This window comes from Caretta caretta, chromosome 3 (assembly GCF_965140235.1).
Source record: "Caretta caretta isolate rCarCar2 chromosome 3, rCarCar1.hap1, whole genome shotgun sequence".
Classification (NCBI taxonomy): Eukaryota; Metazoa; Chordata; order Testudines; family Cheloniidae; genus Caretta; species Caretta caretta.
Window position 1 is genome coordinate 155,140,698 of NC_134208.1, and position 26,313 is coordinate 155,167,010.

The following is a 26,313-nucleotide window of genomic DNA, read 5'->3' on the forward strand; positions in this document are numbered from 1 at the left end:
GGTCCAGTTGATATAGCGTACTGGAATTTTCATAAAGTCTTTGACTTCATCACAGGTAGTGAAATCACCCCAACCCTCCCTTCCATTTAGTGCCTCCTCCCCCAATGCCTTAGGCATAGTTACCTACATATCACTGTTGTGTGTCACAGCTCCCTGCATCTGCACAGTGATCTAGAAATTCTGTGCAATCAGAAGGAAACAACAGTACTTCTGTAGCATGTGAGATTATATAACACACAACAGTGTACGGGCCATTGTGTTAGAATGGTATGATTCAAGCAGCAGAAATGAACAAACCTCCTTAATCTGTGATGCTTTTAACCACGGAAAAGAAACACCGTTGTTTGGATGAATATGTATTTGATGGATCTTGATGTTTTGGCCTCCTCTTACTAACTTTCCATTTTCTTCAACCAAAGACACTGATTTGCGGGCTGTCGTGAACCTTAATAGCTTTATAATGCTAGTCCCCACCTGGAATCTACAATAAGCATTCTCTTCTTTGACTCTCCTGTTCCAGTCCTAATAGAGAAGGCCCAATTCTGTTTCCATTGATTTCAGGGGAAGCAATACTGACGCCGTAGTCATTAGTCTTAATGGTTCTTTAATAAAAGTTGTAAGCACGCCTTTATTTCACTCTAATGACCCCAAACCCCTTCAATGCAAATGGACAACATTATGTGGTGTTTTTTCTCCCTTCAAATTCACCAATGCAAGATATTTAGCCCTGATCTACACTACGAGGTTAGGTTGAATTTAGCTGTGTTAAGTTGATTTTATAAGCAATGCGTCTACACAACCAACCCCGTTCCGTCGACCTAAAGGGCTCTTAAAATTAACTGCTGTACTCCTCCTCGACGAGGGGAGCAGCGCTAAAATCGACCTTGCTGGGTCGAATTTTGGGTAGTGCAGACGTAATTCGACGGTATGGGCCTCTGGGAGCTATCCCAGAGTGCTCCAATGTGACTGCTCTGGGCAGCACTTTCAACTCTGATGCACTAGCCAGGTACACAGGAAAAGCCCCGGGAAATTTTGAATTTCATTTCTTGTTTGGTCAGCGTGGCAAGCTCAGCAGCACAGGTGACCATGCAGTCCCAGAATCGCAAACGAGCTCCAGCATGGACCGAACGGGAGACACTGGATCTGATTCCAGTATGGGGAGAAGAATCTGTGCAGGCTGAACTCCGATCAAAAAGAAGAAATGCTAATATATATGCCAAAATTGCACAGCGCATGGTGGAGAGAGGCTACAACAGGGACACGCAGCAGTGCCGCGTGAAAGTTAAGGAGCTCAGGCAAGCCTACCAAAAGACAAAGGAGGCAAATGGTTGCTCTGGGTCAGAGCCCCATACACGATGCTTCTATGATCAGCTGCATGGCATTCTAGGGGGGGAACCCTACCTGCAAGGGGGGAGTCTCATGTAACAGGGTGGAGGATTTTGTGAATGAGGAAGGAGGAGGAAGAAGAGGAGGAGAATGCGCAGCAGGCAAGTGGAGAATCTGTTCTCCCCACCAGCCTGGACCTTTTCATCATCCTGGAGCCAATACCCTCCCAAGGCAGGTTCCCGGACCCTGAAGACAGAGAAGGCACATCTGGTGAGTGCACATGTGTAACTACAGTACAGGGTTTAAAAGCAATTGTGTTTAAATGTTTGATTTGCCCTGAAGAATTGGGATGCATTCGCGGACAGTACAGCTACTGGAAAAGTCTGTTAATGTGTCTGGGAATGGAGAGGGAATTCTCCTGTAAGTACTCTGAAAGCCTTTGCAGAAGGTTTCTGGGGCAGGCTGCCTTATTTTGTCCTCCATGGTAGGACACTTTACCATGCCAAGCCAGTACCAAGTAGTCTGGAATTCACTGCAGTACAAAGTATGGCAGCAAATGGTCCAGGGTTTTGGTCTCATTCAAGCAACATTCGGTCTTTATCTTTCTGTGTTTGCCTCAGGAGAGTGATATCATTCATGGTCACCTGGTTGAAATAGGGGAATTTTTGTAAGGGAACAGTAAAAGGACCCCATTCATGCTGGGCTGTTTGCTCTTGGCTAAAAGGGATCATCCCAGAGAATAGCCACGCAGTGAGGTGTGGGGAGGGGTGCGCTGCACATCCCCCCAAAAACCGCTGCCCCTCCTTTTAAATGGCAAACCCACCCGGCATTGCTTGCTGTGGGAAAGGAGGGCCCCGAAGTTTGAAACCATTCCCACGTTATGAAGGCGGAAGCCAACCCCGCAAGCCCTTTGGCTTACTGTGGCTGCCTGGAAACCGAATTCTGTTGCCTAGCCGTGTGTGATGTGTCATCACACCAGCAGGTGCTCAATATAAAAGGTAAAATGCAACCTTGTACCTAAAGCACATGTGCTGTCTGCTGTGAATTGCTTGATTCACTGTGAAAGAGTCTCCATTTTGTTCTCAGAAATGTATCTTCTTAAATTCTACTCTCCCTTTTTATCCCCCTGCAGGTGCAAATGTTTCTACGCTCCCCCCATCATCTCTGTCCCAGAGGTTATCGCAGATTAGAAGGCAAAAAAAAACAACAAAAAACGCACTCACGATGACATGTTTTCTGAGCTCATGCAGTGCTCCCACACTGATAGGGTACTGCTGAATGCATGGAGGCATACAGTGACAAAGGCCAGGAAAGCATTAAGTGAGCGTGATGAGAAGAGGCAGGAGGCGATGCTGAGGCTAATGGGGGAGCAAACGGACATGCTCACGCATCTGGTGGAGCTCCAGGAAAGGCAACAAGAGCACAGACTGCCGCTGTATCCACTGTATAACCGCCTGCCCTCCTCCCCAAGTTCCATATCCTCCTCACCCAGACGCCCAAGAACACTGGGGGTATGGGGGAGGGCGCTCTGGGCACCCAGCCACTGCACTCCAGAGGATGGCCCAAGCAACAGAAGGCTGTCCTTCGAACAGTTTTGATTTGTAGTGTGGCTACAAATCAAAAATGTGGCCTTGTCCTTCCCTCCTCCCCAACCCGACCCGGGCTACCTCGTCAGTTACCTAACTTTTTTTCCCCCAATTACTAAAGAAAGAATGCATGGTTTCAAAACAATAATGACTTTATTTCCTTTGCCAGCTGTGATCGAAGGGTGGGGGGACAGTGGTTGGCTTACAGAGAATTAAAATCAACAAAGGGGGTGGGTTTGCATCAAGGAAAAACACACACAACTGTCACACCATAGCCTGGCCAGTCATGAAACTAGTTTTCAAAGCCTCTCTGATGCGCAGCGAGCCTAGCTGTGCTGTTCTAATACCCCTGGTGTCTGGCTGCTCAAAATCGGTCGCCAGACAATTTGCCTCAATGTCTCCCCCTTACTCTCACAGATATTATGGAACACACAGCAAGCAGCAATAACAATGGGAATATTGGTTTTGCTGAGGTCTAACCTAGTCAGCAAACAGCGCCAGCAAGCTTTTAAATGTCCAAATGCACATTCTGCCACGATTCTGCACTTGCTCAGCCTATAGTTGAACAGCTCCTTACTACTGTCCAGAATGCCTGTGTACGGCTTCATGAGCCAGGGCATTAAGGGGTAGGCTGGGTCCCCAAGGATAACTATAGGCATTTCAACAACCCCAATGGTAATTTTCTGGTCTGGGAAGTAAGTCCCTTCTTGCAGCTGCTCGAACAGCCTGGAGTTCCTAAAGATGCAAGCGTCATGCACCTTTCTCAGCCATCCCACGTGGACGTCGGTGAAATGTCCCTTGTGATCCACCAGTGCTTGTAGCACCATTGAGAAGTATCCCTTGCGGGTTACATACGGGCTGACAAGGTGGTCTGGTGCCAAGATAGGGATATGCGTTTCGTCTATCGCCCCACCACAGTTAGGGAACCCCACTGCAGCAAAGCCATCCCACTATAACCTGCACATTTCCCAGAGTCACTACCCTTGTTAGCAGAAGGTCAGTGATTGCATGGGCTGCTTGGATCACAGCAGCCCCCACAGTAGATTTGCCCACTCCAAACTGATTCCTGGCTGTCCATTAGCAGTCAGGCATTTGTGAGCTTCCACAGGGCTATTGCCACTTGCTTCTCAACTGTGAGGGCTGCTCTCATCTTGGTATTCCTGCGCTTCAGAGTGGGGGAAAGCAACTCACAAAGTTCCAGAAAAGTGGCCTTACAGATGCAAAAGTTTCTCAGCCACTGGGACTCATCCCATACCTGCAACACTATGCGGTCCCACCAGTCTGTGCTTGTTTGCCGGGCTCAGAATCATCGTACCACTGTATCAACCTGCCCCACTGCCACCATGATGTCCCAATTGCCACATCCCGTGCTTTCAGGAACGTCTGTGTCCATGTCCTCCTCACAATCGTCCTCGTGCTGGCGGCTCCTAGTCAGGTTCTGCACATACTGCAGGATAATGCGCGAGGTGTTTACAATGCTCACAACAGCAGCGGTGAGCTGAGCGGGCTCCATGCTTGCCGTGCTATGGCGTCTGCATGGGTAACCCAGGAAAAAAGGCGTGAAATGATTGTCTGCCATTGCTTTCACAGAGGGAGGGAAGAAGAAAGGGGAGACTGACGACATGTACCCCAAACCACCTGCAACAATGTTTTTGCCCCATCAGGCATTGGGAGCTTAAGCCAGAATTCCAATGGGCAGCAGAGACTGCAGGAACTGTGGGATAGCTACCCACAGTGTACTGCTCCGTGAGTCAGATGCTAGCCATGGTATTGAGGGTGCATTCTGCCGACTTAATGCGCTTAGTTGGGACATACACAATCGACTCTATAAAATCGCTTTCTAAAGATCAACTTCTATAAAATCGACCTAATTCTGTAGTGTAGACATACCCCTAGAAAGAGACTCCATGAGAGTTCAGGTTTGTGTGTGTGGAATTAACTATAATCAAAATCCATAAAGATTTACCTTTTTATTATTATTTATTTTCCATTTCCAGGATCAAAACTCATTACCTTTTTTATAAAAGCTTAAGCTGAACTCCATAACTTCTGTATTCAAATCTCTTTCACCTATATTTGGCTTTGAGATTGCTGCATTATTTCAGGAAAGAAATGAATTACACCTCAAACCCACAATTTCAAGTGTATGGTTTTCATCTGCAGTAGTAGCTGTGACATTTAATCGTGGATTTTCAATTAGCTAATTTATTTTCAATATTAGGTGGCAGAAAACAGCCTCTGCTGTGATCAAGCTAGCAGAAAACACACATACCTCACAAGGTTAAAGACATAAAAGAGATTGAACTACTGATAGTTGACAAGTAGGACACCAATGAAATAGAGATGAAAGGAGTGATATGCGTGCTGGAATGTTTTACGTTTCTGTGGGTAAAGCAGGATATTTTACAGTATATTTGTTTAGCACTGACTTCCTTAAAAGGAAAAAAAAAACAAGTGTGACTGAAAAATTGTGATGTTCTAAGCCGAGACATTACAGAAGAGGTTCTGTGTAATACAAAGCATACTGGGATAAGGTACTGTGTCAGACACAAATGTGCTCTCTCATCAAGTGAGGAGCAAGACAGAGTGACTGATTTTCTTTTCCTTTTTTTTTTTAAAATGCAACTTATCACCTGCTAGAATCAAAAGGCTTCCTAATTCATGTATTCCATTACCCCATGTGAACTCTCTTGAGAATTAAGCAATAGTTTCCCAGCCTCATGTGGACTATGTTTAAAAGCTTGGTAAACACAAACTTTCTCTCACAAACTATAATTTTTAATTGCAAACACACATAGGAAGGGCATAATCCTCCACTGATGACATCATAGTCTACTGCCATGGAAATGACTATTATCACAAACATAGGTTTCTAGTGACCTCACTTTACTAGAAAGGAGGGAAATCTGGGTGGAATGGGAAAGACACTCGGAATAAACACATACATACACCAAGATACTACAGGGAAAATGTTTTATGACTGTAAACAGTGAAAAAAATGGAAAGTGACAGAGGTACAGTTGACCCACTAGGTGTTCTCCATCTCCAAGGCACAGTGGCATTATGAATTTTACTTATATAGGTCCATGAATGTCAATGGTTCTATATCAGGGGTGGGAAAACTATGGCCCGCGGGCCACATCTAGCCCGTCAGGCCATTTAATTTGTCCCTCAGCTCCCGCCGGGGAGCAGGGTCTGGGGCTTGCCCTGCTCCTGCGCTCCAGCCAGGGACTGGAGTGCGGGCCTTGCCCCTCTCCGTGTGGCTCCCAGGAAGCAAATGGCAGACCCCCCTCCGGCTCCTATGTAGTACGCGCAGGCACAGCTAGGCAGCTCTGCGTGCTGCACCATCTGCAGGTGTGACCCCCGCAGCTCCCACTGGCCACAGTTCCTGGCCAATGGGAGCTGCAGGGGTGGCGCCTGTTGATGGGACAGCGCACAGCGCCACCTGGCAGCACCTCATAGCCAGAGAAGGGACATGCTTCGGGAGCTGCTTGTGGTAAGCGCCTCCCGGAGTCTGCACCCCTAAGCCTCCCTGCACCCCAATTCCCTGCCACAACCCTGATCCCCCTCCTGCCCTCCGAACCCCTCGATCCCAGCCCAGAGCCCCCTCTTGTACCCCACGGCCCTCATCCCAGCCCCTCCCCCAGCCAGAGCCCTCACCTCCCCCAAGCCCCAACAGCCTGCCCCATCCCTGATCCCCCTCCCACCCTCCAAACCCCTTGGTCCCAGCCTGGAGCCCCCTCCTGCACCCCAAACCCCTCATCCCCAACCCCACCCCAGAGCCCTCACCCCCCCTGCAGCCCCAACCCAGAGCCCCCTCCCACACACTGAACTCCTCATTTCTAGCCCCACCCCAGAACCTGGACCCCTCACACCTCTCCCACACTCCTACCCCCAATTTTGTCAGCATTCATGACCTGCCATACAGTTTCCATACCCTGATGTAGTCCTCAGGCCAAAAAGTTTGCCCACTCCTGTTCTATGTAATAAATTCGCTGTGCCAAACAGACATTAGGTCTCTGCTCTGAAGGGCTTAAAGGCTAACTCCATGAGCATTAACAAAGAACTAGGCATGGCTATTATAGCTGGAATCCTTCATGGAACAAGTCAGTCAGTTTTTAAGGAGTGGGAGGAAGGGAACTGTAAGGCTGTTTCAGGCACAGAGCAACACAAAGCAAGGTGTAACTTCAGAAGCTGGAACTCGATCCTGCAGAGTACTGAGCATTCTGGTCCCAATCCAGCCAAACGCATATGCATCTGCTTAACTTTCAGCTCTTGAGTAGTCCCATAGGAGTTGGTGAGATTACTCAAGGGTTGAAAAGTTAAAAGTTGTGTTTAAGTGCTTTGACACAGCAGGGCTGCAGTACCTTGCAGGATCAAGCCCTAGCTGAAAGAGAGAAGTCTGAGCAGAGCACAGGGGTGGAGGAATGCTGGAGGAGATAATGATCTTACATTTAAGTAGAGCCTTTTATCTTAAAGGATCCCAAAGCAATTTACAAACTAGATATACAAATTTATAAACGGGGATCATGTAACTCCTCACTAAAATACAGCCACCTCTGGGATGGTAGGCAGCAGTTTGATAATGCACAGGCATACTACAAAACAGTTCAAGACAAGAAGTGAAGACACCATACCCAAATGAAAAGGTAGGGGAAATTTTAGTTAAGTGAAGTCTCATAAGTGGAGTCCTGTTGGACTTCTGCATTAAAAGATAGTGTACAGAAAGTTTCATCTTTATATTTCCTTCAGTTTGTTATATGTGACAGATATGGCAATTTTCCTGAAACATCTTTAGACAACCGTACTGAAATAAGTTTAAGAATCTTTGGAGTCCATTGTATTAAACACAAATGCTATGTATTTTTATAGGCCTGGATGATCAAAAGACTACACCGAATAATGTGGCAGACAGGAATGCTCTTTTGGACAATATGTGTGAAGTGGATTTACTGGAAAATGTGTAGGGGGGAGGTGAACGCAAATTCCTTCCTCCTAATTATGCAAAAATCCAGCCTTTTGAAGCTATGCCCTGAGGAAGGGACCATTGTCTACTTATTACTGTTTCGGAATCTGAAAATCAAAAGCCCAAGCTGTACAAAGAAACAGGCTGATCTGCCCAGTCGGTGTGTTTGTTTTGAGTTGAGACTGTTATGAACTTGTAACCACAGGAAGATCTCTGCTTGGGGGTTGAAGGACTGACTGCTACCAGAGCCCCAGTTGGAGTTGTGGGGGATGATCTCTGGTGAGCTTATTAGCATGCATAGAAATTTTTAAAATTGTTTTTAATATGTTTTTTTCTGTAATGCTTTCACCTTACAAATAAAAGTGTTTGCTTAGACCAACTTTTCTCAACCCCCAGCCAGCATGCGGCCCAATTAGCACACAACTGTGGCCCAGCTGTGTGCTAAAGGCCGACAGGCTGCATGGGGTCCGGGTTCCCGGCTGCCCAGCGTGACGGGGTCTGGGGCTGCCCCAGCGTGACGGGGTCTGGGGCTGCCCCAGCAGGGGTCCAGGGTCGGCAGCCAGCCCAGCGGGGGTCTTGGGACTGCCCCACGGGGTTGGAGTCCAGGGCTGCTGCCCGATCCCACAGGACCCGGGGACTGTCCCACAGGGTCGACGTTAGAGCTGCCGGCCGGCCCTGTGGGGTTGAGGCTGCTGCCCGGCTGGGTCCAGGGTGGGGGCTGCTGCCCGGCCCCACACAGTGGGGTCTGGGGTCCCTGCTGCCCAGCCCCCCATCCAGGGCTCCACTCTGTGGAGGGGTCTTTGGGTGAGACGTGCTGGGCATGGGGGTTTGTAGGGGGCAGTTCGTGGGGTGGAGGGAGAGGCATGCTGTGGTTCTCATCCTGCAGTCCAGGTAACACATTGTTGGCAGCAGCCCACAATGATAAGCAGGTTGAGAACCACTGGCTTAGACAGAGCTGTGTGGTAACTTACACCTGTGGGCAATTATGCTGCGTATAGTCTCTGAAGAGAGATAGCTAAGTGCAGACGCTGGCCTGTCTAGCTTGCTGGGAATAACACAGTGCAGACAGGGAACCCAGTCAGGAGCAAGAGAGACAGGGATATCTGCCTAAGAGAGGCGAGGGCTAGGAACCAAAAGCTGGATCACGGAGGGGGAATATAGGTGCAGTTGCCCTGAATTGTGACACAACCTTCATATACCTATTTTAAAAACAAACAACAAAAGTAAATGTTACTGGTAAGAACCAGGGACAACATTCAGAAGTATTGAGCAGGTTTCCTGAATACTACCAATGCACCTCAGTTAAGATCCATACCATCTCCGGTTTTACCAGACAACAGCTTCTCTTAGACAGTGAGTGTTGATCATGATAAATAGTGCAGCATTTTTGTATTGTGGGTAACAGTAACAGCTTAGGTCACTAATCACATTTTAATTTGCCACAAAAGCTGCATTTGCATTCACGTTTATGTACGAACCTAAATGACACGTAACCGGGCCTCTTTCCCATTGATTCTGCTTAATACATAGATTTATTTTAAATGTCATTTTTGGAAAGTGAATTTTCTTTGGATTTAAAATGTTCTTCTCCAAAATATCATAGCAGTGATTCTTAGTGCACATATCACTGAAAAACAAAACTTTCGTCTGTAGACTTGAGTTTCAGACTAAAATATATCATGGCGCTTATGCCCTGAAGACTCAATCTAACGATCATTCAAGTCAGTGAAAAGATTTTAATTTGAATGAGCTCTGGATCAGGCACCATGTCAGTAAATCAAAGTTCAGAACATTTAAAGTGTTCAAGAACTGTACATGCAAGGAACACTCCCCCACTGCCCCCGGATTCCATTATATAGGATTCCATCCCATTGATGTTCACCCTTCATTCCTTCAAGAGTCCCAAGTCACATAATTCTTCCTTACAGCCAAGAAAGAGCGGATGGGACTTTCTCTGGAGCTAATCCGTGCCATTTTGAGATCTGCCATAGGAGTCATTGCAGAAAACACAACACAGATGCTGTGTGCTGCATTACTGAATACCTAGGCCTTGCTGGGTCAGAGAGAACAAGACACAAAAAGAGTCCAGGTTCTGAAATCAAGCCGAGCTCTCTCATTACTACATAAATAAATAATAATTAAAAAAACCAAAACCTCATAGATGACACATTCTCTCATGCCTTACTAACTTCTCCGGATCCAACAGAATAATTTCCTCAGCTGTACTACACTTGTACTACCTCACAGTTGTGCTTTCCTCCCGCTGCAGGCAACAGCAGTTTGAAACTAACAAGAATTAGGTGCTACTGCTGCGGATATTGGTTGTGGGTATTGAGGAGGATTTTCCCTTTGCTGCTAGGGGCATGTGGGTAAAAGCAGAAAAATAATAAAACCAGGAAAGGATGTTGTAAAGAGACGACGAATGTGCACATGTGTGAGCTTGTGGAAATGTGCACACATGGAAAAGACATGCATGGAAACCAAGAAGGAAAAGAGAAAAGGGAAAAAATGTCCATTTGAAAGAGAAGAGGAAGGAAATATTGTCCTCTGTCCCACAAAGAAAGTGAAATTAAAGATGTATTAAATAAAAATAAAAGGTAAACAATGTATTTACTTAACAATTTTTAGCAAGAACATAACTTAGGAACAGGAATTTCCATACCAGAACTGGCCAACAAACAATTTACTCAATATCCTGTCTGGCAGTGGCCAATTTTGACGCTCTAAGAGGAAGGTGTAAAACCCTCCAGGATGCATATCAGCGGCACTCCCTCAATTTACACTGCAGGGAATTTGGTCTTTTATTGGCAAGACAAACTATGCAAGTATTTCCAAAGTTTAGAGGAGACAGAACATTTATGTCTCTGTCAAAAACAGACACAATACATCCATTAGCTGTCAAATAAAATAAGGCTTCACAGTGTGCTTGGGGGTTAATCCCATATATGCATTTGTCACTACTGTTTATTCCGATTTGGGCTCAGGCTGCTCCGTAGCTTGATGCTCTCTCTGCCATCTCTTTAAATTTCTTCCAGAGTCAGTCAGCCAGCTTGTTATAATAATTAATAATAACAGTGGTTACAGCAGGGGGCTGGGAGCCAGGACTCCTAGTTTCAGTTCCCAGCTCTAAGAGGGACTGTACAGACTGGAGGTGGCGAGGGTGGGGTGGGGGAGAACATCCATAGGAAACAAAAATTTCAAATTTTGAACATCCAACAAAAAAAAATGTTGTTCATTTTTGGGCTGTGGTCTCATTCTCTCAAGTTAATATGAAATTGCTGCAGAAATTGTCTAAAGGGATTTCTCTGCATTTTTGCTGTTTTGGAACATTGTACTAAAGTTTCTTCTGTTTAAGTGTTTTTAGTGTCTGACTCTCATTCGGCTTATATGTTTACTATCTTGTCCTTATAATATGCTTCTGCCACCACCAGTCTGGGAATGTGAGTCAGAACAAAAACTTTAAAATTCAAGTAAAATGTCTAATATTTAAATGATATTATAGATTGCATCCGTTTTGATATCTAGATCTGATCCATACGGAATAATGCTGGTCTTGTTTTCCACTACTACTGTCTGCTATTGCTGATAAAGTGTTGATTGTGACTGTGCCCACAAATATGTTCTGTTCCTGGTCTCACTAGAAGCCAGAATATATGTATGTGAGTTTCTTTTGATTATCCTAAAGTAATTGTGGAAAACCCATGTTCAGCCACTGCAGGGCGATGACAGTGAGAACAGAATTTCTAATAAAAGCAGTCTTTTATAAGGCAGGTGGCCTCGTGGTTAAAACCTTTTTAAAAATATGCATGTACACTATCATTTCTAGTGAATTTGATGGTATTTAAATCTAATTTTAGAAGCAATATTTGAACAGGGCACTCTTCCTTTTCCTTCTCACTCACCACTTGTGTAAACTGGTCTAGCGGATTTCAATTTGTACACCACTATAAAGGGCCATCTTTCTTCTTTTTTTTTTTTGGTTTGTTTGTTTTTAATTGCTAGACCACTGTATGGAGTAAAGCATTGAATGGTTGTTGCTATAGCCTGGTTAATCTGGCATCCATATGTTTAATGGAAGCTTCAAGCATATGCATCTGATATTTTTTGTAACTTTGTCACAAAGACCCAGAAATGTTTATTCCTTCAAGTCTGCCATCCTTAAAGTTAAGTGTTCAGACAGAAGATTGCATTACATTGCTGTGAATCATAGCATAGCATTTTATAGTTTAGGCAATCCTCAACAATAAGATTATCTTCTAGAAAAGTAAGATAGAATTCAGTGTCAGTGCTAAGTCTTTCATTAAATGCAATGTCTCAAAAATGTGTCTCTCTTGATCTCCTTAAGAGTGCCCCTAACTTGGGCTACATCAGCTTCTGATTTAATTTTTGCAATATGTTCCAAATAGGTGAGAGAAATAACTTTTGATCATTGCCTTCAGTATTCTGTCCTCATTATAGTAAACCAGCATACATTGGGGAGACCTCAAAAATAGCTCTCAGTAACCAGTACATGCTTGAAGTTGCCATCATTCTTTGGGACTGTGAGCGGGTGCCCGGATGGGCCACACAGAGAATGCCATACTCAGGGCAGACTGCAAGAAATAGGGCAGACAGTCCCCAAAACTGGTTCTTTATTCTATAATTAGACTAATCAAGCCAGTAACAAAAGAAATTCTGCCATATCACACTAGTTAACCAGAAGCCAAACAGTCCCCTTTAGGCATTCCAGCCCTTGGTGCCCATCTGGGCAAACAGGTCAAATATAGTGATAGGTTACTGAAAACCCTATTCACCATACTTAGAGTTCTACCAATCCCAAAGGATCAGACACTTACCCTCAGGTCAATATATATTTCAGATATTACTCAAATATCGCTCTGTCAGCCAATCCTTAGCAAACTAACTAAAGATTTATTAATAAAAGAAAAGAAGAGTTATTAAATGGTTACGGAATCATATACATACAAGTGATTTTCAGTGTTCATAGATCAGGATCATAGCAGTGAAGTTGTATCTGCTGGCTTGTAACAGTCTCTCTGGAACCATCTCAAAAGGTCAGAATCCAAATGCTGCTTAGATGTAAAGTTTGATAGAGAGTCTTTCCATAAATTTTCCCAGGTATTCCAAATAACTTGGAAGATCTTAGTCCCACAGGTTAAACTTTCCCTGTTCAAAGTTCAGCAGACTAGAGATGAAAGGATCAGGCCCCAGGTTTCACTTTTATAGCTGAAGCAGGCTGTTAAGTGTTTTGAGCACAGCATGTGACTGAGGAGTCTTCTTTGTTGAGCACACACTGTCCCATCACTTTGAAGTTAACATTCTATTTATGCATACACAAGTAATAGAGTTACACTGATTAACATAAGGCAACTGCCGGTTATACGTTATATCATGGATAGAAAAGCCGAAGACAATATATGCAATATTGTTAATTTCATGCAGTGTCTCACATCTTTGATCTTAAGGTTGACTGAAAACAGTTGCATACATATGTAAAGGCAATTAAGACATGAAAAGTTTCAGAGTAACAGCCGTGTTAGTCTGTATTCGCAAAAAGAAAAGGAGTACTTGTGGCACCTTAGAGACTAACCAATTTATTTGAGCATGAGCTTTACGAAAGCTCATGCTCAAATAAATTGGTTAGTCTCTAAGGTGCCACAAGTACTCCTTTTCTTTTTGCGAAGACATGAAAAGGGATTAGTATCTACAAGCTAATTTAGTTACATTGTTAAACGTCTAATAGTATACAGGTAAACACAGACTAATACACTTCGCATTTACCCTTGGTTTCTATTACTACAAATGATTTGGTTAATGATTGCTGGTCTAGTACATCTCTTTGAAATTTTCATACATGTGAATTGTCCTGATACAACTGTAATGCCTCTTGTTCAGTGGTTTGGGTCAGATACAGGTTAGCTGGGTTGCCAGTGTCACAGAGACTTAAATGACAGGTTTCAGAGTAGCAGCCGTGTTAGTCTGTATCCGCAAAAAGAAAAGGAGGACTTGTGGCACCTTAGAGACTAACAAATTTATTTGAGCATAAGCTTTAGTGAGCTACAGCTCACTTCATCGGATGCATTCAGTGGAAGTAAGCTGTAGCTCACCAAAGCTTATGCTCAAATAAATGTGTTAGTCTCCAAGGTGCCACAAGAGACTTAAATGTCTTTCAACACAAACTCAAATTTTTCAAGATAGGATTTTTTTACATAGAAGATCCCGAATATAAAGCACAGGTTGCTGCTTTGCATGGCATCAACCACAACAAGAGCATCTTGTCTAAACATGACCAGCACATTATGTACAAATTTTGCTATCTAAATTCAAACTGAGGGCATGTCTATGTAGAAAATTATTCTAGAATAAAATAGGTTGTGAATTTAATCAGGAATACTATTCCTGATTCACTCCAGAATAACAGCATCCAAATGGGGAATTAATCAGGAATAGTATTCCAGATTAAATATTTCAGAATAGCAATTCCCGTTCATTTCCCTGTTTACACAAGATCTAATAGGTTTTGATTTGATATTCACAACTCTCACAAAGCTATTATTCCCCACATGATAATACCAGGTTTCCCTGATTCTGTTTTTATTTCCAGATGGTACACCAGCAAAGAGAGTACAAGGTTTCCTATCTTCCACAAATCTGATGCATGCTGATTTAGCTCAGATGCAAATTCATCACTGGATCCATCAGCAAGCACAGTAATACATCTAGCTTTCTGTATGCACTTCTGAGACACCTCCCTCAGAGACTTTGAAATTGCCCATATAAAGTCTTCCTCATCATGAGTATTAACGTAATTTGATACAAGATTAAAGTAGTTTTTGGCCTGCAAATGTAGAGCATTTTAAAATCGCAGAGACCTCTCTAGACTTAGAAAAGGGGTGCTTTTTCATCAAGTTGGCTTACAAACTCAACTGAAAACCCCACTTGCCATCAATGTAGACACAGTTTAAGTGGAGTTTCAAGCAAGTTAAGCTAGCTCAACTGAGCTAACTTTATTGCAACCTTCCACATTTTTTTTTTTAATAACACTACTTTACACATAAGGCCCAAGGCCCGGTGTACTGAAGAGCAAAATGGATAGGTTTTCCCAATCATATTAGTTAAATCAAGTTAGCTTAACACAAGTGAAAAGCCCTCCAACGCCTATTAATGTGCAGGCTAATATGTTTTAATCCATCAGCTATAAAAGGTCCAGCTAACATGACTTCAAATGTGTTATCCTATGTGTTTTAACAAGGGCCAAGCTTTAATCACATTAAACTAACACAGTTGAAACACACACTCTTTTTTCCAATCAGGACAGGGCCTAAGACTGTAACTGCATTTAACAATTGTGACAGTTGTGCTATATATGGGACAAACTTTTGCATCTCCTCGTACTGCATTTTACAGAACAAACTAGTAACAGGAACTTTTCATGGATAAAAGGCCGCATTTTCTTTTTTAGGACTTTTAAATCTCCGTTGGAGCATTCACGTACACATAGGGATCAATTCTAAAAGGTCTTACCCCTGCTTATAAGAGGACTCTTTCTCAGAAAGCTTCTGATGCTTTCTACAAATTACACAAAACACTTAATCTTCCTGACACAAAACCCATGGACAGTTTTTCATGAATTCTGGAATGGGTGTCTGTGTCTATGTTTCTCACCTTCAATATTCTTCTGAGCCATGTACTTTATACTTTCTTGACCAGGAACTTCAGTATTATCCCATGCTGATATAGGTTGATGGGTTGGTTTGAGGGGCGCGCGCGAGTGTGTGTGTGTGTGTGTGTGGGGGGGAGTTAGCATATTAAACTGTCACTTGCCTATGTGGTAGAGAAAATCACCTTTGAACTAGCTGAAGATTTGTTTGCATGCTTTATTTACTTTCTTAAGATCAAATCAAACTGTCCTTCTGGTAGATTTGCCTGGATCTAAGAAAGGGTTCACAGACTACTATGGTCTGAGTGAAAAATATAATTTGCCCTTCTGGCAAAGAGAACTTTGAACAGCCTGAGTACAGCTGGAAACCCCAGACTCAATGTCCCTGTCGTCAAGTTACCACAAACGGCTGATCAAAGCGCTAGCAGACAATGCATTCAAACTGAGGTTCAGCCTCAGGCATTCCTCTCAGTGCACTTCTCCCTGGGTCTACACGCTTCTCTCAAAGCATTACTGGTACGGCTGACATCAGCTCGGACCAACCCTCTGACTGGCAGCTCAGTTACATTGTTCTGCTCATACCTCTTCTCCTTTCCCTCTACACCCGAAGCAGGTCTTTGCTTCAGTCCCATTCATCCCCTCCATCCACCCTCCCTTCTGACTGGCAGCCCAGTGCTGATCTGCTGATGACACCCAGCCTGTTCCTCCCCATTCATCCACCCACAGCAGGTGGGAAACCTGACACTGGCTTTATTAGCACAGGCTCGTGGGGCAAGAGGATTTTCCCAGCCCGGTGTGATCTGTGGTTTGGAGCCAGGACCCCTGGGTTCTCTTGCAGACTCTGACTCACCGTGTGACCCTCCCGCTCTCTGTGCCTCAGCCTAGCCCCCACCTCCTCCGGGCAATGGGGGCGGGGTGGTGCTGCCCAGGATGGGGGTGGGGCTGAGGCACCGGCACCGAGGGGCGCTCGCTCGTCACCACACCAGCGAGCGACTCCACGTACTAACCTGACCAGGTCGGTCATGCAGGATCCCACCACCACCACCTCAGTCGGGCCAGCAGCGGCCATCGCCCGAGAGGCGCAGGGTCAGCGGCCGGGTCTCCGTCCTGTGAACTTTGACCCCCCTGCTGCCTGGGCAGCCGCTTCGGGAGCTTCGCTGGTTGCCAACGAGGGGGGGGGGGGGTCCTTCGGCCAGCCCAGGGCTGCTCCCCTCAAATGCCTGATTGCCGAGCCCGCTCCATTGCCTCTCTCCTTCCCCGCCCTATGGGTCACCCCCTCCACTCTCTCCTCTCCCTCTCGGCTGCGGCCCCCGCTCCTGGGAGACGGGGACATTCATTCAGGCAGGTGCGGAGTCCCCTACAGTTACGTTGACACCCTCCCGCCACGCTCTCCCGGTAACTGCGAGCCGGGAGCGCGCACGCCTTCGGCAGGGGGCGCGCCCGTAGGCGAGAGGGGTGCCGGGGTAAGGCGCGTGCCCGCGGCCGATGCTAAGGCTTTTTCTACTGCCCCGTAGTGACTGGAGGTACCTGGAGATAGCGCTAGGGAGGGGCCAGAGGGAGCAGCGCCCCCAGCAGGCTGGGGTAGGGGTGGGGAACGGGGTAATTGGGTGGGTCTCCTCCCGGGTCTCTCTCGCCCTGGGGGGCGTGGCGTAGACATGGAGGGGGGTCTAGGGGAGGGGCTGCCCCATGCACCGTGACGGGCCCTGCTGTGGGTTATGCTCCCCCCATCCCCCACCCAACGTGGGTGCACGAGGGGTCCCAACATAGTGGATGCCTCTCCCCACCGTTGGCACGAGGGATCCTGCTGCAAGGCCTCTCCCCAGAGCGGTGGTGCGAGGAGTCCCACCCAGCGTGGAATAGGTTCACCACTGGACTGCAGTGGGTCCGAGCGTGGGGTGCACTGGTCTAATCTCAGGTGTGGCCTGTGGTGACAACAGGTCTCAATAGGCAACACACCAGCCTGATCCCAGCTGCTGCTGGTGGTGATGAGTCTCCGTATTCAACACTTGAGCCTGAAGAGGTCTTGTTGTTATGTGTATTGCAATGGCACCTAGGAGACCCAGACATTTACCAGAACCCCCCTGCGCTAGGTGCTGTACAAACACTGAGTGAAAAGATAGTCCCTGCCTCAAAGAGTTTACACTCTAATCTGCAGCCTTGCTCAAAGCAATTCTATTAGATTGCTGATTTGCCCCTTGTGTAAGTGACAGGTTCCAGCATCCATCCTGATAAGAAAACAGATCGCTGCTACAGTGCTCTATTAAAATAGGAGTCTGTGAAGCAACATCCTGATTCTAGTGGCTTTGTCTCGGATCAGGATGGAGCACTGAATGTTGAAGACTTGTTATCTCTACAGTCCCCACACCTATGTTAAAGTTAAGGGCATCACCAACCTGCCAGTGCCCCATTTTATGTTTGTTAGTATCATCCTCAGGCTTTCAACAGATGCAACTCTTATTTAAGAAGCCCTGGTATAGTGTTTTCTCCTGCAGATCTTGTAAAAGAAAGGGGGGAGAGGTAACATAGTGGTCTGTACCATATTGCTTATCAGAAGACCCCCATTGTGGGACAATGTAAACTTTAAAATGTGTGTTGTAAAAGATCCTTGGAATGAAGGACTTTACCACAAAGAGCAAAGGAAAGTTTGGTGGAAATTATAGAATCAGGGATTAGATGGAAAGGATCCTTTAAGTAATTTCAAATCCATTTTCTCTGCTAGTTTAGAATTGTTTCCTCCAGTATATTCTTTGCTGCTTTCATATGGATTAATTTATGTAATATCCATAATGGTGCCATCCAGGTTGAAGGGAAGGGCATAGCCTATATTCGGATCCCTCATGCTGCCTGATGCAGTTCCCACTCATAATTTTCTCAGATCTAGTGGGTCATTATTAAGAGTAAAAAAGCATATGTTAGTTTTACCTGTGTTACTAGTAACAGATTATTAAAACTGAAAGGACTAAAAGAAATCAATTTACTTTTCTTCATTTGTGCTTTTTGTTTTCTTTTTTCAAGTATTTTGTTTTAGGTAGTGATACTTGACTCATCATTTTTGCTCTCTGGTCACTTTCATTTCACTTTGGTAAACCCAGTACTGTTGTGTTTTGTTTCCAGTACTGAGAAGAGGATTAAATTGGGGGAAAACATTTCTATGTGAATTAAAATTAAAAAATTCTGATGGATTGTAAACATAGTGTATTTTGTAAAACCTCTGTTTACTAAACTTGAATGTTATTTTTAAATTTAGTTGATAGTATCTCTTTAAGTGTTGTGTGAAATTGATAAAGAGAGCAATAATTCACTTATGTAGTGTAGAAGTAAATATGGGTCTAAAATAAATGATGTGCTGTACCACATAATCAGAGATGGATGAGGAGAATGAGTAGGCGCTGTTAGCCCTTTATTCTGACAATATCCTTGTGTTTTGTGAATCAAAGATAAAGGGCCTGATCCTGCAAGGTTCAGCTTCAAGTGACTGAAGATTATGTTGAATCAGAAAAAAGATCATACAGATAATACAAAGTGAAAACTGAACTCACTTTCTTTTTTATGCAGAAAGGTGAAAGGGTCACCCCTCTCCCCCCCATTATACAGGAAATGGGTGAAAACTACTATCTTCCTCAACACTTACATCTGGGTGTTCCTATGTGTCTTTCAAAGAGGCTATGGGGACGTAGTCCATGACAATCCGTCCATGCTGAGCTGAACACAATCACAGATATTTGTTGCTGTGCCTTCTGGAAATGCCATGAACAGTAGTATACTGGCAACCTTATGATTTTCAGTTGAGATAATTATGTAAGATAGACACTAATGTAATTGTCTCTTGGTTGCCATAAAGTGCTAGGCTTTTGCTTTAATAGAATGTTTTAAAAAGCTAATTTAGGCTCTGTTTCTTGAAGATTTATATTTTCATGTGAATTACTTTCATAAAAGCTAATTTTTTAAATCAGATGCTTAACACTGCTATCAATTACAGGGAGTTATCAATTTTGTAGGAATTAGCCATTAGTCGCCTACTAATGCTTGGAACTGGGATTTGATTAAAATTGGTGAATGTTAAAACAAGAGAAAAACATCATATTGTGAAGGTTTTACTGCAGGGAACTAATTATTCTCTTTATGGAACACTTGATAATAGCCACAGACCATACACAGCATTATTGTTGTCTTTGTCTTGTTCTCTGGAAGAAAGATATCATAGTAACAGCAGTTACAACTATCAGGGTTGATAACAGAAGGAAAAATAGCATAAATGAAAGTCGAGAGAAGGGTGAAATTTCAAATCCCCCAGATTTTAGGCTTATTCTGTGTGTATTTGGTTTCTGGAGATGATTTTGTATATGTGAACTCTACTGGGTTGTAGATAGAGGGTGTAGATATTGTCCAGAGTAACTGAAGGCTGTATTGCAGTAAGAAGGTAAATAGAGCATCAGTTGACCTTTTCAAACATATAAAAAGCTATGGTCTAGAATCAGAATACAGAATTTGGGTTCTAATCCCAGCTGTGCCAGTGACTCTGCATGATCTTGAGTAAATCATTCAAGGTTAAATTTTCAAAAGCACCTAAGTCCCACTGATTTTTAATTGAACCTAGGCACCCAAGTCACGTAGGCACTTCTGAAAATTTTACCCTTATGTCTTTACGCTTCAGTTTTCCCATCTTTAAAATGGGAATAGTGATACCTTTGTAAAAGTGCAATGAGATCTTTGGATGATAAGCGTTATATTATTTGTTACTAATAAGTAAATCTGATATGTTCAGTAAAGTCTTTCCAAACAGGTATTTAGTGAAGAAATAAAATTGCAAAAGTGATGTCAGTTCTGGTTGTACCAGCCGTAGTAGTGAAATTAATCTATTTTCTGATGTTTTGGGCTCATTAGAAATTACATGTGAAGATATATCTAGGGGGCCAAATCCGATCCCATTGAAGTTACTAACAAAATTCCCATTGAATTCAGTGGGGCCAGGATTTGTCACTTATGGATTTTTAATTTGTAAGGGCTGTAAGCATTGCTATGTTTTTAGGAGTCAGACTGGTCCATTTCAGTTGATTTTGCTTACTCATAGAGATTGGATCTCTAGTAAAAGCAGAGGACCAGGAAAGGTTCCATTTTTTTGTTTAGATTCAATGAGTGGCCTTCCTGATCTGACCACTTGCCCATTATTATTGAGTTAGGAGGAGAGAACTGTCTTATTATACTGTGCTCATATCTCTTATAAACCTGTATGTACTTCAGTCTGTTTATAATTACGGAACATTCCTGAACGTTTGAGTTCATCGCTGTGTTAAAATAATAGTTACCTAACACATCAAATTTATTGCTTTTTTTAAAAAAAACCTTTGCTATCCCAGTCCTTCCTTTGAGTTACTTACATTGCATGGGAATTTGCACCAGGTAATTTCTTGATTTTTCCCATGCAGAGCTCTGTACAGCAGAAAAGAAGGACACGTTAAAATGTCTCCTGAAGTTGCCTTGAACAGAATTTCACCAGCACTCTCTCCTTTCATTTCCAATGTGGTCAGAAATGGAAAAGTAGGATTGGATGCTACTAACTGTCTAAGAATTACAGACCTGAAATCAGGGTAAGTATTTGAATAATGTATTTGAGAAGAAGGCCATATGTCTTTATTTAGAGTGCTGATTTTACTGTGTTAGTATGCATTTTAATTTATCTGGAGCAGAGAGATTAACTAGATTTCTTTTGTCCTGCACTACCATTCTCTAGTATTTGTGACTTTATCTGTTGTGCTATTGGCAATGGCTTTCTTTGTAAAACATTTTCATCTTGATAATATGATCCTTACGCAGTAAACCCAGAGCTGTGAAGAGTTTGTCATTTGCTTGCTTTCTCACTTTAACCTGGATATTGAATGCTCTAGGTTAAGATAAACTTGAATAGCCTTGCTTCTGGCAACGAATATGACATCTCCATGCTGTAAGGGAGGAGGAATAGCTCTTCCTTCCAGTCTAATTTCTCTCAAGAGGTCAGTAAGATACATTCATATGTGCCAATTATCAGCAGGGCCATCCATTTGTGTGGGGTTTACTAAATTACTAGATTCATATCTGCTTGTAATTTTTATTATTATGTGTACTTGGGAAACTCTAGAGGTGTACATGGCATTTTACTGAGATAGAAAAGATGCAATCTCTGCCCAAAGGAGTTTACAACCTAGGTTAAACATGACTTACACAACAGTTGACATTAGGCAAAGGGGAATGAGGGAAAGGTGTATGTTATACCAATAAAATAAAAACCAGCAGGATCTTATTAAAGGGAAAAAGGCAAAATACCACATTTATTGTGAATACAGAAAGAATCATAGTAAGCAGTTAGTTATAACATTCCATTCAATCTCATATTTATTCACACATTCATTCATACAAACACACACACACAGGTTCTGCAAGGTTGTTATTATAGTAAGCAGTTAGTTATAGCTATAACATTCCATTCAATCTCATATTTATACACACACACACACACACACGTGCGCGCGCTTTCTGCAAGGTTGTTATCATAGTTACCAGCCTTAGAGTTGCTCATGCCAAGCCACTGGCCAGGTGGCCTGGACATGAGGAGGGAGCAGGGCCTTGTCAGATGCTCATCTGATGCTCCTGGAAGTTGGTTTCCACAATCAGACCCCAAAGTTCTCACTTTCTAGAGTCCGTTTTTATAGGAATTTCTTCCTATGCCAGTCTATGGGAATTGCTTCATCATGCTGTTGCTGAATCAATCAGCAGATGGCATGTTCCTGACGGCTCCGTGCTGCCAGATGTTATCTTGTTCTTTGGTTCTCCCATTCTTGAGGCTGTTGGGTGGATTCCAGTCTGCCCTCCAGGGGTCCTCTGGTTATTTCCACTTGACACCTTCTTCAGCCGATGGACACTGCATTCTTAGGCTGGCACCTCCCTGATCATTCAGTTATTATTCACACCAAGCATCCATCCACATACATCCTCTATCTCTATTTTAATCACAATTGTTAATACAACAAAAGGGCGGGGAGTCTCTGGGTGCTGTTTCTGTTGTTACAGAGTATTGCTTTGAGTCTCTCTCTCTGTGAATTGCTTTGAGAACAGACTCTGTCTTAGAATATACTAACGCAATTAGCAGCTTGCAAGTTTCACTCATAGAGGGAGAGAAACAGTACCAAAAACCAAGAGACCTCTTAATTAGTAAAATCCTGGAATTTAAACTATGGGGAATCAAACTCATTTGTGATTTTAATACAGATCTTCTTCAATATGATCCAACATGTACACAAAACACAAAACGGTTTATCTTGGCTTTGCAAGATACATTCTGTGTGCAGCATAATACTAAGATGTGTTTTTTCTGGCTGATTTTTTTTTTTAGATATTGTGTTTTTTCTAAAAAAAATGCTTTTTTTCATTCTTCATTTCTCTAAATGTTCTTTTAGGTGAGTTTCTTCTTTTAGGTAGGATTTTTTATATTGTATAGTTATGCACAGTACCTAGTGTATATGCACAGGAATCTAGGACTTGAAAGAAGTAGCCCCAAAGAGAGGGGGTCATGATGAATGAGTCTAGGTTGCCATATACAAGGTCTAGTACTTATGTCCTAATATTTTCTTGTTCCAGGGCCCAGCTGTGTCTTGATACTTGATATGGTTGTTCCTCATATTCAAACTTGTATGTGGGTTCTTGCTCAGACTGAATTGTATTAATTCAAGATTCTGTGTTTTACTTGAAAAATCTCTATTAGCCCTACTTTTTCCATGCTACCAGTTTTTTCCAAAACATCAGGATTTAATAGCTATTGCATTAGCTGTTTAGGGATGTTAATTACACCTAATAATTCCTCTTGCTTCTCAAGTATGTGAGCTGCAAATGTTTTTAATATATGTAAAGCTTGTGGGCTTTCAGCAAGGTTGCTGATTTTGTCATAGTTTACTTATGGGGTATAATAATATGTTATCAATAGAGCACTGTGGGAGTTTGCAAGGCACTTCAGAAATGTAGAACAGACAAATTCCTGGTGAGTTCTTTCCTTATGATCTAACAACAGATATAATGGGATACAGTTACAAGTACAAAATGGCATGGAGGCATCTTGAGTGATGAGATGAAAGTTTGAAGATTTTGTAAAAGTAGAAGGATTTGGAGGAGGAGAGGGAGAACACTTAGTGTCTAGAGGAAACGGGAGGCTGTTCCAAGTGTAGGTGGTGGCGTGAACAAAAGGAGCCATTAGGAGGGAGGACTGGGCACGAATAGGAGGAAAAGGAAAGAAGAGCTGTAGATTGGGACAAGGACCCTGCTTTTGCACCCTCTGAAGTCAGTAACAAAATTTCCATTTTGTGATTTCACTGGTGCTGGATCAGGCCTAAAGTTAAAGCGAGTGTTGAAAATGAGGAAGAGGCATTTGAACCTGATGCTTGAATGTTTGGAAATGACTGACTGAACAGAAATTTTTGAAGTCTCTGTGCAGTAAACATTTCTAGTTTTCCTGTAAATGTTGTAATTTCAAAAATCAAAAATTAAATTTAAAAAAAGAGAGATCATAACTTTGTGGGAATATGAACAAAGCTCTGGGAACATGATGTCTCTGCCAAAGCACTGCCATGGGTTTGTTTATTACAGGGCACGTAAGAATTTGTAATAATCATAAAAAACATTCTGCATAGATTGACAATATTAAAAGAACATCAAAACATGCAACAGAAAATAAAAGTTCTGTGACCCTAACATTTTGACAAGTGGCCATTTCAGTAACTGTGAGCATAGTTAATATAAGTTTGCAGGCACCTCTTCCACGGTGTTTCAGGGATCTGCTTGGGTAGTCGGATGTTTATCTAAAATCGGTGGATTGCACATGACCAAAATGTGAATGAATTCTTATCTTTTTACTAGCCATCCAGTTCTTATGTTATAGGTTTTTATAAATTAGGGTTAACAATGTTCTGCATTAGGTCACAGTGGTAGAGTTTTGAATACTTGTAGCATTTACAAGACATTGCATATTTTTATTGCAAGTTATGGGATAGTTGTAAAACTAATTGAGATTTTCATCAGCATTTTGGAACTGTGGGTTCCTCCTTCCATGCAAGTCAGTGGAAAAATTCCCATTGACTTGAAAGGCGCTGGATCAAGCTCTAAGTTTCTATCATATCATTTCAATCAATTTTGAGTTTTAAATGATCAGCAAGATTAAAAAGTGTTTTTAATCATTGTGCTATTTTGAAGTCAAACCATGTGCTAGATGTTTTCAGTAACGAACATATTTACCATTTACTTTTCCAAATGTACTGTCTAGGTTTGTGGTAGAGTTAAGGTTTCTCCATGTTTTGCAAACTTAATAGAAAATATCATAGAATCTCAGGTCTGGAAGGGACCAGGAGGTCATCTAGTCCAACCCCCTGCTCAAAGCAGGACCAATCCCCCATTTTGCCACAGATCCCTAAATGGCCCCCTCAAGGATTGAACTCACAATGCTGGGTTTAACAAGGCAATGCTCAAACCACTGAGCTATCCCTCCCCCCCCGAAGAACTGATGTGCAGCTAAGCAATATGATTCAGCAGATAAAATATAATGGTATGTTAATTCGTGCTGCTTGGGAGTGTGGGAGGAGAGTGTCATGGTAAGGAAATCCCTCATTTTTTTCTGCAATCCTTGTATGTATATGTGTTTTTATAATAATTTCTTGCAGTTGCATAATGCAAAGTGTGTTACAAATGTAGAGACATACAATCTTTAGCATGAGCCTAATACTTTTACTTATGTGAGTAGGGCCTTCAGGAATCAGCCCTATAGGGACCACTTTGTTGAAATGCAGACATCTTTGGAGTGGATTGTGGCAATTATTTAGCAGTGCTCAGAAACACTGCATAACAAGAAGAGAGAAATAATATTTTATTCCAAAAGAAAAAGCAGGAAGAATTTAGGTAGGAAGTGTATTCTTACCCAAATCAGAATTTTGTACTCTCATCCTTGTCCTTGTGAAAAGTGCCATGGACTCCTCAGTGAACAAAAATAGGCTGTTGAAAGTGACATACTGTAACACATCTGAAAGATGTCACTTTCAACAGCATCAGTTATGGTGTTAAAAAGACACTATCAGGCATCTCTAGAGTATTAATAAAAGCCCTACTCTTCAAAAAGTGTTTGAATGAATCAACACACTTCACACTTCGATGGATTATCAGTTCGATACTGACCCGGACCAGAGTGCCTCCTGGTATATCAACATCACATCCTGCAGCACTGAATTCTTTGGAGGTCTTTCTTCCATGTGCTGACGACTTCCTAACCTTGCTGTGTTTTAAAAATCTAACGACAGAACAATGAGGTGTGGCTGAAGGCATTTTTCATTGAGTTCAATATTTAAGTAGAGCAGAGAATGTGAATGGGGAAAGTCACTTATCAACCAGATTGATGTACAAATGGAATGGTCTTCCATATGAAAGCCTCTCTTTAAAGCCTTATGTGTTGCTGGGATGCAGTTATTTAAGAGGCTGCTGTCTTTCCTCTCTCATATTACAACAGTTGAGGTCTTTGACCTCAAGCATTTGTGTTTCTGAGTTTCTGAGTTGTGTTGATGGAAGGACATTCTCAGTAGAGAGTCTTTGCCTGTGGAACCTGTTTTCCTTGACTGTACATCAGAGTCCAAGGTTGGTGAGCTTCAGATCATACTACAAGGCTTTTTTATTTAGTCAATATTTTTATTATTGTATTTGTTTTGGTTAGTTAGAAGTCTTGGGCCAGGCAGAGTTTTAAGAGCAGAACTATTTGGACTAGGTTTGAGTTC

At 42.9% G+C, this 26,313-nt stretch overlaps 2 protein-coding genes across 8 annotated transcripts in view; one reads left to right on the forward strand and one right to left on the reverse strand.

Annotated features, from left to right (window-relative positions):
• RBKS (ribokinase) overlaps window positions 1-16,916 on the reverse strand; it is a 112,981-nt gene extending 96,065 nt beyond the window's left edge. The window contains exon 1 of one of the 3 annotated variants that reach the window (XM_048843436.2): window positions 16,546-16,916. In XM_048843436.2, the coding sequence (XP_048699393.1) occupies window positions 16,546-16,607 (62 nt within the window). In that variant the 5' untranslated portion in view covers window positions 16,608-16,916. Of the gene's footprint in view, window positions 1-12,843; window positions 13,459-16,545 lie in introns of those variants that run through there. The other 2 variants (XM_048843438.2, XM_048843437.2) reach the window with 2 other exon arrangements.
• Window positions 16,914-26,313, forward strand: part of BABAM2 (BRISC and BRCA1 A complex member 2) — a 306,338-nt gene continuing 296,938 nt past the window's right edge. For 2 of the 5 annotated variants that reach the window (XM_048843431.2, XM_048843432.2), the window contains exons 1-2: window positions 16,929-17,061; window positions 20,965-21,126. In XM_048843431.2, the coding sequence (XP_048699388.1) occupies window positions 17,024-17,061; window positions 20,965-21,126 (200 nt within the window). In that variant the 5' untranslated portion in view covers window positions 16,929-17,023. Of the gene's footprint in view, window positions 17,120-20,964; window positions 21,127-26,313 lie in introns of all 5 variants that reach the window. The other 3 variants (XM_048843434.2, XM_048843433.2, XM_048843435.2) reach the window with 3 other exon arrangements.